The sequence below is a fragment of the Oncorhynchus clarkii genome, chromosome 9 (genome assembly GCF_045791955.1).
Source record: "Oncorhynchus clarkii lewisi isolate Uvic-CL-2024 chromosome 9, UVic_Ocla_1.0, whole genome shotgun sequence".
In the NCBI taxonomy this organism is placed as follows: Eukaryota; Metazoa; Chordata; class Actinopteri; order Salmoniformes; family Salmonidae; genus Oncorhynchus; species Oncorhynchus clarkii.
The window spans coordinates 9,310,834-9,324,157 of record NC_092155.1 but is presented as its reverse complement, the minus strand read 5'-3'; the positions used below and the strand labels follow the sequence as shown (position 1 = coordinate 9,324,157).

The 13,324-nt window shown below is 39.5% G+C and overlaps 1 protein-coding gene across 7 annotated transcripts in view; it reads left to right on the top strand.

Moving 5' to 3' along the window:
• LOC139415811 (MAP/microtubule affinity-regulating kinase 2b) overlaps nucleotides 1-12,375 on the top strand; it is a 111,900-nt gene extending 99,525 nt beyond the window's left edge. For 4 of the 7 annotated variants that reach the window (XM_071163921.1, XM_071163922.1, XM_071163925.1 and 1 more), the window contains one exon: nucleotides 11,103-12,375. In XM_071163921.1, coding sequence (XP_071020022.1) covers nucleotides 11,103-11,547 — 445 coding nt within the window. In that variant the 3' untranslated portion in view covers nucleotides 11,548-12,375. Of the gene's footprint in view, nucleotides 1-10,546; nucleotides 10,586-11,102 lie in introns of all 7 variants that reach the window. The other 3 variants (XM_071163919.1, XM_071163923.1, XM_071163920.1) reach the window with 2 other exon arrangements.
• The last annotated feature ends 949 nt before the right edge of the window (nucleotides 12,376-13,324 follow it).

The window sequence follows — 13,324 nt, the reverse complement described above, 5'->3', positions numbered from 1 at the left end:
ATTCACCCGCAGCAAGAGCGACATCATTGATATATACAGAGAAAAGAATCAGCCTGAGAATTGAACCCTGTGGCACCCCCATAGAGACTGCCAGAGGTCCAGACAACAGGCCCTCCGATTTGACACACTAAACTCTATCTGAGAAGTAGTTGGTGAACCAGGCGAGGCAGTCATTAGAGAAACCAAGGCTGTTGAGTCTGCCGATAAGAATACAGTGATTGACTGTCAAAAGCCATCATCATTATTATATTATATCTATACATTATATCATTATCTATACATCATGTCATTATTATATCATTTTTTATTTAACCTTTATTTAACTAGACATGTCAGTTGAGAACAATTCTTATTTACAATGACGGCCTACCGGGGAACAGTGGGTTAACTGTCTTGTTCAGGGGAACAGCGGGTTAACTGCCTTGTTCAGGGGAACAGCGGGTTAACTGCCTTGTTCAGGGGAACAGCGGGTTAACTGCCTTGTTCAGGGGAACAGTGGGTTAACTGCCTCGTTCAGGGGAACAGTGGGTTAACTGCCTCGTTCAGGGGAGCAGCGGGTTAACTGCCTTGTTCAGGGGAACAGCGGGTTAACTGCCTTGTTCAGGGGAACAGCGGGTTAACTGGTCTAGGAACAGTGGGTTAACTGGTCTAGGAACAGTGGGTTAACTGGTCTAGGAGCAGTGGATTAACTGGTCTAGGAACAGTGGGTTAACTGGTCTAGGAACAGTGGGTTAACTGATCTAGGAACAGTGGGTTAACTGGTCTAGGAGCAGTGGATTAACTGATCTAGGAACAGTGGGTTAACTGGTCTAGGAACAGTGGATTAACTGGTTTAGGAACAGTGGGTTAACTGGTCTAGGAACAGTGGGTTAACTGGTCTAGGAACAGTGGGTTAACTGGTCTAGGAACAGGGTTAACTGGTCTAGGAACAGTGGGTTAACTGGTCTAGGAACAGTGGGTTAACTGGTCTAGGAACAGTGGGTTAACTGGTCTAGGAACAGTGGGTTAACTGATCTAGGAACATTAGGTTAACTGGTCTAGGAACAATGGGTTAACTGGTCTAGGAGCAGTGGGTTAACTGGTCTAGGAACAGTGGGTTAACTGGTCTAGGAACAGTGGGTTAACTGGTCTAGGAACAGTGGGTTAACTGGTCTAGGAACAGTGGGTTAACTGCCTTGTTCAGGGGCAGAACGACTGATTTTTACCTTGTCAGCTCGGGGATTTGATCTTGCAAACTTCCCGTTACTAGTCCAACGCTCCTGCCGCACCATATATGTCTAATTTATCTTGATATCGATATTATATCATTATCTCTATATTTTATCTATGTTATATCATTATTATATCTATATATCTTATGATATTTCTATAGTCATTATTATATCTATATATCTATATTATCTCTTATCTATGTTATATCATTATTATATCTATGTTATATCTATACATCTTATCTATATTATATCTACATATCTATATGTCATATCTATATTATATCTACATATCTATATGTCATTATTATATCTACATATCTATATTATTTATATATGTCATTATTATATCTATATTATATTTATACATCTCTTATCTATATGTCATTAATATATCTACATATCTATATTATTTATATATATCATTATTATATCTATACTTCTCTTATCTACAGTGGGGAGAACAAGTATTTGATACACTGCCGATTTTGCAGGTTTTCCTACTTACAAAGCATGTAGAGGTCTGTAATTTTTATCATAGGTACACTTCAACTGTGAGAGACGGAATCTAAAACAAAAATACAGAAAATCACATTGTATGATTTTTAAGTAATTAATTTGCATTTTATTGCATGGATGGATGGGGCAGTTAATACAGGTAATGAGTGGAGAACAGGAGGGCTTCTTAAAGAAAAACAGGTCTGTGAGAGCCAGAATTCTTACTGGTTGGTAGGTGATCAAATACTTATGTCATGCAATAAAATGCAAATTAATTACTTAAAAATCATACAATGTGATTTTCTGTATTTGTGTTTTAGATTCCGTCTCTCACAGTTGAAGTGATAAAAATTACAGACCTCTACATGCTTTGTAAGTGGGAAAACCTGCAAAATCGGCAGTGTATCAAATACTTGTTCTCCCCACTGTATATGTCATTATTATATCTACATATCTATATTATTTCTATATGTCATTATTATATCTATATTATTTCTATATGTCATTATTATATCTACATATCTATATTATTTCTATATGTCATTATTATATCTATACATCTCTTATCTATATGTCATTATTACATCTACATATCTATATTATATCTACATGTCATTATTATATCAATATTATTTATATACGTCATTATTATATCTACATATCTATATTATTTCTATATGTCATTATTATATCTATATTATTTCTATATGTCATTATTATATCTACATATCTATATTATTTCTATATGTCATTATTATATCTATACATCTCTTATCTATATGTCATTATTAAATCTACATATCTATATTATATCTACATATCTATATTATTTCTATATGTCATTATTATATCTATACATCTCTTATCTATATGTCATTATTATATCTACATATCTATATTATTTCTATGTCATTATATCTACATATCTATATTATATCTACATGTCATTATTATATCTACATATCTATATTATTTCTATATCTACATGTCATTATTATAACTATACATATCTTATCTAAATGTCATAATTATATCTATATATATATCTATATTATATCTACATGTCTATTTTTAACTGCTATATGATTTATATTTGTTCAGTATAAAAGGAAGTATTTAGTCGGTGCTCAGTTGAATTTGTCGGTTTTCCAGTCTGCATGTCGTGTTTCTATGGCTCTGTTTTTTCAGTCATACACTACCGGTCCAAAGTTCTAGAACAACTACTCATTCAAGGGTTTTTCTTTATTTTTACTATTTTCTACATTGTAGAATAATAATGATGACATGAAAACTGTGAAATAACACATATGGAATCATGTAGTAACCAAACAAGTGTTAAACAAATCAAAATATATTTGAGATTCTTCAAAGTAGCCACCTTTGGTGACAGTTTTGCACACTCTTGGAATTCTCTCAACCAGCTTCATCTGGAATGGTTTTCCAACAGTCTTGAAGGAGTTCCCACATATGCTGAGCACTTGTTGGCTGCTTTTCCTTCTCTCTGCAGTCCGACTCATCCCAAAACATCTCAATTTGGTTGAGGTCGGGGGATTGTGGATGCCAGGTCATCTGATGCAGCACTGCATCACTCTCCTTCTTGGTAAAATAGTCGTTACACAGCCTGGAGGTGTGTTGGGTCATTGTCCTGTGGAAAAACAAATGATCGTCCCAAGCAAGTCTCTTCTTATTATTGGTGTCCTTTAGTCGTGGTTTCTTTGCAGCAATTCAACCATGAAAGCCTGATTCACGCAGTCTCCTCTGAACAGTTAATGTTGAGATGTGTCTGTTACTTGAACTCTGTGAAGCATTTATTTGGGCTGCGTGAATCAGGCTGGTAACTAATGAACTTATCCTCTGCAGCAGAGGTAACTCTGGGTCTTCCTTTCCTGTGGTGGTCCTCATGAGAGCCAGTTTCATTAAAGTGCTTGATGGTTTTTGCGACTACACTTGAAGAAACTTTCAGAGTTCTAGACATTTTCCGTATTGACTGACCTTCATGTCTTAAAGTAATGATGGACTATCGTTTCTCTTTGCTTATTTGAGCTGTTCTTGCCATAATATGGACTTGGTCTTTTACCAAATAGGGCTATCTGCTGTATACTACCCCTACCTTCTCACAACACAACTGATTGGCTCAAACGCATTAAGAAGGAAAATTAATTCCACAAATTAACTTTTAACAAGGCACACCTGATAATTGAAATGCATTCCAGGTGACTACCTCATGAGCTGGTTGAGAGAATACCAAGCGTGTGCAAAGCTGTGAAGGCAAAGGGTGGCTACTTTGAAGAATCTAAAATAGATTTTGATTTGTTTAACACTTTTGGGGTTACTACATGATTCCATATGTATTATTTCATAGTTTTGATGTCTTAACTATTATTCTACAATGTAGAAAATAGTAAAAATAAAGAAAAACCCTTGAATGAGTAAGTGTTCTAAAACTTTTGACGGTAGTGTATGGCTCTATTTTCTTATCTAATATATTGTTCATTCTATCCGTCCTCTGTTATCTGTACATGGCTGTGCTGTGTGGGCAGGTTTAGAGGGCTAGTCTGACTAGGTGCAGCAGTGTAATGCTGTTGGAGAGACTATTTGACCCACTTTCCCTCCTTCCTTCCCTCTTCTTTAGGCACAGGACTCATACTCCCCTACATTCCAGACCAAACCATTCCAGACCAGAACATACCATTCCAAATTAAACCATTCCAAACTAAACCATCCTATTACAAATTAAATCATTAATCTAAACCATACCATTCCAAACCAAACCGTTCCATAATAAACATCCCATTCCAAACTAAACATCCCATTCCAAACTGTTCCAAACTAAACATACCATTCCAAACTAAACATCCCATTCTAAACCATTCCAAACTAAACATCCCATTCCAAACTAAACATCCCATTCCAAACTAAACATCACATTCTAAACCATTCCAAACTAAACATCCCATTCCAAACTAAACATCACATTCTAAACCATTCCAAACTAAACATCCCATTCCAAACTAAACATCCCATTCTAAACCATTCCAAACTAAACATCCCATTCCAAACTAAACATCCCATTCTAAACCATTCCAAACTAAACATCCCATTCCAAACTAAACATCACATTCTAAACCATTCCAAACTAAACATCCCATTCCAAACTAAACATCCCATTCTAAACCATTCCAAACTAAACATCCCATTCTAAACCATTCCAAACTAAACATCCCATTCTAAACCATTCCAAACACAACATCCCATTCCAAACTAAACATCCCATTCCAAACTAAACATCCCATTCCAAACACAACATCCCATTCCAAACTAAACATCCCATTCCAAACCATTCCAAACTAAACATCCCATTCCAAACTAAACATCCCATTCCAAACTAAACATCCCATTCTAAACCATTCCAAACACAACATCCCATTCCAAACACAACATCCCATTCCAAACTAAACATCCCATTCCAAACTAAACATCCCATTCCAAACTAAACATCCCATTCTAAACCATTCCAAACTAAACATCCCATTCCAAACTAAACATCCCATTCTAAACCATTCCAAACTAAACATCCCATTCCAAACTAAACATCCCATTCCAAACCATTCCAAACTAAACATCCCATTCCAAACACATCCCATTCCAAACACAACACAACATCCCATTCCAAACACAACATCCCATTCCAAACTAAACATCCCATTCCAAACTAAACATCCCATTCCAAACCATTCCAAACTAAACATCCCATTCCAAACTAAACATCCCATTCCAAACACAACATCCCATTCCAAACACAACACCCCATTCCAAACACAACACAACATCCCATTCCAAACACAACATCCCATTCCAAACTAAACATCCCATTCTAAACCATTCCAAACTAAACATCCCATTCTAAACCATTCCAAAAACAACATCCCATTCTAAACCATTCCAAACTAAACATCCAATTCTAAACCATTCCAAACACAACACCCCATTCCAAACAAAACACAACATCCCATTCCAAACACAACATCCCATTCCAAACTAAACATCCCATTCTAAACCATTCCAAACTAAACATCCCATTCCAAACTAAACATCCCATTCTAAACCATTCCAAACTAAACATCCCATTCTAAACCATTCCAAACACAACATACCATTCCAAACTAAACATCCCATTCTAAACCATTCCAAACACAACATCCCATTCCAAACACAACACCCCATTCCAAACACAACACAACATCCCATTCCAAACTAAACATCCCATTCTAAACCATTCCAAACTAAACATCTCATTCCAAACTAAACATCCCATTCTAAACCATTCCAAACTAAACATCCCATTCCAAACACAACACAACATCCCATTCCAAACACAACATCCCATTCCAAACACAACACAACATCCCATTCCAAACTAAACATCCCATTCTAAACCATTCCAAACTAAACATCCCATTCCAAACTAAACATCCAAACTATTCCAAACTAAACATCCCATTCTAAACCATTCCAAACTAAACATCTCATTCCAAACTAAACATCCCATTCTAAACCATTCCAAACTAAACATCCCATTCCAAACACAACACAACATCCCATTCCAAACACAACACAACATCCCATTCCAAACTAAACATCCCATTCTAAACCATTCCAAACTAAACATCCCATTCCAAACTAAACATCCAAACTATTCCAAACTAAACATCCCATTCTAAACCATTCCAAACTAAACATCCCATTCCAAACTAAACATCCCATTCTAAACCATTCCAAACTAAACATCCCATTCTAAACCATTCCAAACTAAACATCCCATTCCAAACACAACATCCCATTCCAAACACAACACAACATCCCATTTCAAACACAACACAACATCCCATTCCTAACACAACATCCCATTCCAAACACAACACAACATCCCATTCCAAACTAAACATCCCATTCCAAACTAAACACAACATCCCATTCCTAACACAACATCCCATTCCAAACACAACACAACATCCCATTCCAAACACAACATCCCATTCCAAACACAACATCCCATTCCAAACACAACATCCCATTTCAAACACAACATCCCATTTCAAACACAACATCCCATTTCAAACACAACATCCCATTTCAAACACAACATCCCATTTCAAACACAACATCCCATTCCAAACACAACATCCCACTTCAAACACAACATCCCACTTCAAACACAACATCCCATTCCAAACACAACATCCCATTCCAAACACAACATCCCATTCCAAACTATTCTAAACTGAACATCCCATTCTAAATCAAACCATCCCTCTGTTCTAATCTATTAGTTCATAAACATTTCAATCATCATGAATAAATCCCATTCTAAACCATTCCAAACACAACATCCCATTCCAAACACAACACCCCATTCCAAACACAACACAACATCCCATTCCAAACTAAACATCCCATTCTAAACCATTCCAAACTAAACATCTCATTCCAAACTAAACATCCCATTCTAAACCATTCCAAACTAAACATCCCATTCCAAACACAACACAACATCCCATTCCAAACACAACATCCCATTCCAAACACAACACAACATCCCATTCCAAACTAAACATCCCATTCCAAACACAACACAACATCCCATTCCAAACTAAACATCCCATTCTAAACCATTCCAAACTAAACATCCCATTCCAAACTAAACATCCAAACTATTCCAAACTAAACATCCAAACTATTCCAAACTAAACATCCCATTCTAAACCATTCCAAACTAAACATCCCATTCCAAACTAAACATCCCATTCTAAACCATTCCAAACTAAACATCCCATTCTAAACCATTCCAAACTAAACATCCCATTCCAAACACAACATCCCATTCCAAACACAACACAACATCCCATTTCAAACACAACACAACATCCCATTCCTAACACAACATCCCATTCCAAACACAACACAACATCCCATTCCAAACTAAACATCCCATTCCAAACTAAACACAACATCCCATTCCTAACACAACATCCCATTCCAAACACAACACAACATCCCATTCCAAACACAACATCCCATTCCAAACACAACATCCCATTCCAAACACAACATCCCATTTCAAACACAACATCCCATTTCAAACACAACATCCCATTTCAAACACAACATCCCATTTCAAACACAACATCCCATTCCAAACACAACATCCCATTTCAAACACAACATCCCACTTCAAACACAACATCCCACTTCAAACACAACATCCCACTTCAAACACAACATCCCATTCCAAACACAACATCCCATTCCAAACACAACATCCCATTCCAAACTATTCTAAACTGAACATCCCATTCTAAATCAAACCATCCCTCTGTTCTAATCTATTAGTTCATAAACATTTCAATCATCATGAATAAATCCCATTCTAAACCATTCCAAACACAACATCCCATTCCAAACACAACACCCCATTCCAAACACAACACAACATCCCATTCCAAACTAAACATCCCATTCTAAACCATTCCAAACTAAACATCTCATTCCAAACTAAACATCCCATTCTAAACCATTCCAAACTAAACATCCCATTCCAAACACAACACAACATCCCATTCCAAACACAACATCCCATTCCAAACACAACATCCCATTCCAAACACAACACAACATCCCATTCCAAACTAAACATCCCATTCTAAACCATTCCAAACTAAACATCCCATTCCAAACTAAACATCCAAACTATTCCAAACTAAACATCCCATTCTAAACCATTCCAAACTAAACATCCCATTCCAAACTAAACATCCCATTCTAAACCATTCCAAACTAAACATCCCATTCTAAACCATTCCAAACTAAACATCCCATTCCAAACACAACATCCCATTCCAAACACAACACAACATCCCATTTCAAACACAACACAACATCCCATTCCTAACACAACATCCCATTCCAAACACAACACAACATCCCATTCCAAACTAAACATCCCATTCCAAACTAAACACAACATCCCATTCCTAACACAACATCCCATTCCAAACACAACACAACATCCCATTCCAAACACAACATCCCATTCCAAACACAACATCCCATTTCAAACACAACATCCCATTTCAAACACAACATCCCATTTCAAACACAACATCCCATTTCAAACACAACATCCCATTCCAAACACAACATCCCATTCCAAACACAACATCCCATTCCAAACACAACATCCCATTTCAAACACAACATCCCATTTCAAACACAACATCCCATTTCAAACACAACATCCCATTTCAAACACAACATCCCATTCCAAACACAACATCCCATTTCAAACACAACATCCCACTTCAAACACAACATCCCACTTCAAACACAACATCCCACTTCAAACACAACATCCCATTCCAAACACAACATCCCATTCCAAACACAACATCCCATTCCAAACTATTCTAAACTGAACATCCCATTCTAAATCAAACCATCCCTCTGTTCTAATCTATTAGTTCATAAACATTTCAATCATCATGAATAAATCCCATTCTAAACCATTCCAAACACAACATCCCATTCCAAACACAACACCCCATTCCAAACACAACACAACATCCCATTCCAAACTAAACATCCCATTCTAAACCATTCCAAACTAAACATCCCATTCTAAACCATTCCAAACTAAACATCTCATTCCAAACTAAACATCCCATTCTAAACCATTCCAAACTAAACATCCCATTCCAAACACAACACAACATCCCATTCCAAACACAACATCCCATTCCAAACACAACATCCCATTCCAAACACAACACAACATCCCATTCCAAACTAAACATCCCATTCTAAACCATTCCAAACTAAACATCCCATTCCAAACTAAACATCCAAACTATTCCAAACTAAACATCCCATTCTAAACCATTCCAAACTAAACATCCCATTCCAAACTAAACATCCCATTCTAAACCATTCCAAACTAAACATCCCATTCTAAACCATTCCAAACTAAACATCCCATTCCAAACACAACATCCCATTCCAAACACAACACAACATCCCATTTCAAACACAACACAACATCCCATTCCTAACACAACATCCCATTTCAAACACAACACAACATCCCATTCCAAACTAAACATCCCATTCCAAACTAAACACAACATCCCATTCCTAACACAACATCCCATTCCAAACACAACACAACATCCCATTCCAAACACAACATCCCATTCCAAACACAACATCCCATTCCAAACACAACATCCCATTTCAAACACAACATCCCATTTCAAACACAACATCCCATTTCAAACACAACATCCCATTCCAAACACAACATCCCATTTCAAACACAACATCCCACTTCAAACACAACATCCCACTTCAAACACAACATCCCACTTCAAACACAACATCCCATTCCAAACACAACATCCCATTCCAAACACAACATCCCATTCCAAACTATTCTAAACTGAACATCCCATTCTAAATCAAACCATCCCTCTGTTCTAATCTATTAGTTCATAAACATTTCAATCATCATGAATAAATCTTTAAAATGCCCCTACTCCCCTTAAATGTTTCCCTCCCTGGTGTGGTTTTATGCTACAGGGCGTTCTGTACTGATACACAAAGCCACTATGTTCTGGAATAGGAATGGGTTCTGGAATAGGAATGGGTTCTGGAATAGGAATGTCAACGTGTGTGCTTGTGGAGGATGGTACTGTGCTTAGTGGTGTTGCTAGCTGTTAAACTAACATTTTGTAGCCTATTAGCCGTTAGCTCCGAAGACTAAACTTGTGTTGATTTTTCTTGAGGAGTCCGTATGAGGGAGAGGGTCAGGATGAGGAAAGCAGGTGAGACTCAAACCAACCATCCCTCAATCAATCAATCAATCAGACCTAATCAGTAAATCTCGGAGGGATAGATATGATTGGATTAAAGGGTGATTTGGTAAATTTATTCGGTAATTGGTTGACAAACCTTAGTTTTAACCAATTATGTAGTTTCTGAATGTTAGCGAATAGGTGTGTGTGTGTGACGTAGGCATGTACATGCATGGTTAGAGGTGTGTGTGTGTGTGTGTGTGTCAGGGCTATTTAAGTCATATTGGGTGTTGTCCTTACCTTATCTCCCTGTTTCTCCTAATCATCTCATTCCTCACTCTGTTTCTCTCTCTCCTCCTCTCTGCCCCCCTCTCCAACCCCCTACTCCCCCTGCCTCCCTCTCCAACCCCCTACTCCCCCTGCCTCCCTCTCCAACCCCCTACTCCCCCTGCCTCCCTCTCCAACCCCCTTCTCCTCCTGCCCCCTCCATCTCTCCCCCTGCCCCCTCTCCCTCTTGCTTTCATCCCTCCACTCTCTCCTCCTACAGGTCGATGCTGAGCAGCACCGTCGACAAATCAGAGAAGAGCGGCGTCCTAGGCTCCTCCCACAGCGGCAGCGGAGACGAGAACAAGGATAACTCCTCCCCTGTTTCCGGTACCGCCACCCCGCCACCGAAGGACCTGTCGACCAAACCGCGTTCCCTCCGGTTCACCTGGTCCATGAAGACCACGTCCTCTTTGGATCCCGGGGAGATGATGAGAGAGATCCGGAAGGTTCTAGAATCCAACAGCTGTGAGTACGAGCTGCGGGAGCGCTACATGCTGCTGTGCATCTTTGGGAACCCTTCCCGGGACGACTTCGTCCAATGGGAGATGGAGGTGTGCAAGCTGCCCCGCCTCTCACTGAACGGCGTGCGCTTCAAAAGGATCTCCGGGACGTCGATCGCATTTAAGAACATCGCGTCGAAGATCGCTAACGAGCTCAAACTGTGAGACGGAGCGATGAGCGGTTTTACACATGTGGATAGAGAGGAATGGAGAGAAGAAGAGACTAAATGAGAAGGATGTTGTACTGGGGGAATGGAGAGAAGAAGAGACTGAATGAGAAGGATGTTGTACTGGGGGAATGGAGAGAAGAAGAGACTGAATGAGAAGGATGTTGTACTGGGGGAATGGAGAGAAGAAGAGACTGAATGAGAAGGATGTTGTACTGGGGGAATGGAGAGAAGAAGAGACTGAATGAGAAGGATGTTGTACTGGGGGAATGGAGAGAAGAAGAGACTAAATGAGAAGGATGTTGTACTGGGGGAATGGAGAGAAGAAGAGACTAAATGAGAAGGATGTTGTACTGGGGGAATGGAGAGAAGAAGAGACTGAATGAGAAGGATGTTGTACTGGGGGAATGGAGAGAAGAAGAGACTAAATGAGAAGGATGTTGTTCTGGGTAGGTGGGAGGGGTTCAGTGTTTGACAATTTAATGGGTGGAGTGAATGTTCTTCTGCTGGGGGTGGTTCTGTCTGGGTTTTTTTTTCCTCTGTTGAGGTTTGTGTTTTAGAACCTCACTGGGTTCTCGTCTTCTAGATCCACTGCATGTTGGTTCTGCCGCTATCTCTTTTCACCTGGTGGTTGTACACACTCTGCCTCTCTCTCGCTGCCCCACACACACACACTGTACTGAGGGGAGGGAGTCTGAACACATCGTCATACCTGCACCGAGGCTTTTCTCCTGTCGGTTCTAGACTGGGTTACACTCGAGTTCTAAAGAGAACAGAGCGGACCGACTTGATGCTGGAAATAAACTAACTCAACGCTGGAACGGTTCTCCTGGGTTCTCCTGTTCTCTGACCCAAATGGACTCCCCCCCCCCCCCCCCGGAATCTGAACTGTAGAACACACCACAGGCCTTTGGTGGAAGGACACACTTTTTGCCCGTTTGATGTGAGGGCAGAATGTCAAGACACTGCTCTGTTTTAAGTCTCTCACACACACACACCAGACTGGACCCATAATGACGGATGTTTTGAATCCAAACACACCAGGCTCCTCCTCCCCCCCGCCCATGTCCCTCAACCCTCACTTTTCACCAGGGGTGACATCATCCCCGTTTCATCCAGTCACAGGCCAATAGACTTGATTCCTCATTGGACAACAACACTTTGTTTTTATTTTCTTCATTCTGGTTGGTTTAAGGTCAAAAGGTTGTACACTGGGAAAAAAAAAAGGGGGGGGGGGGATTTCCTTTCTTTATAGAAGACAAATGTAGTTCTTCTCGTTGCTGTTCTATTATGACAAAGAAACTTGATGGGGTTGTATCGCGCTTCTGTACGGAGAGAACACACCTTCTGTACGGAGAGAACACACCTTCTGTACAGAGAGAACACACCTTCTGTACAGAGAGAACACACCTTCTGTACAGAGAGAACACACCTTCTGTACAGAGAGAACACACCTTCTGTACGGAGAGAACACACCTTCTGTACAGAGAGAACACACCTTCTGTACGGAGAGAACACACCTTCTGTACGGAGAGAACACACCTTCTGTACAGAGAGAACACACCTTCTGTACAGAGAGAACACACCTTCTGTACAGAGAGAACACACCTTCTGTACGGAGAGAACACACCTTCTGTACGGAGAGAACACACCTTCTGTACGGAGAGAACACACCTTCTGTACGGAGAGAACACACCTTCTGTACAGAGAGAACACACCTTCTGTACGGAGAGAACACACCTTCTGTACGGAGAGAACACACCTTCTGTACAGAG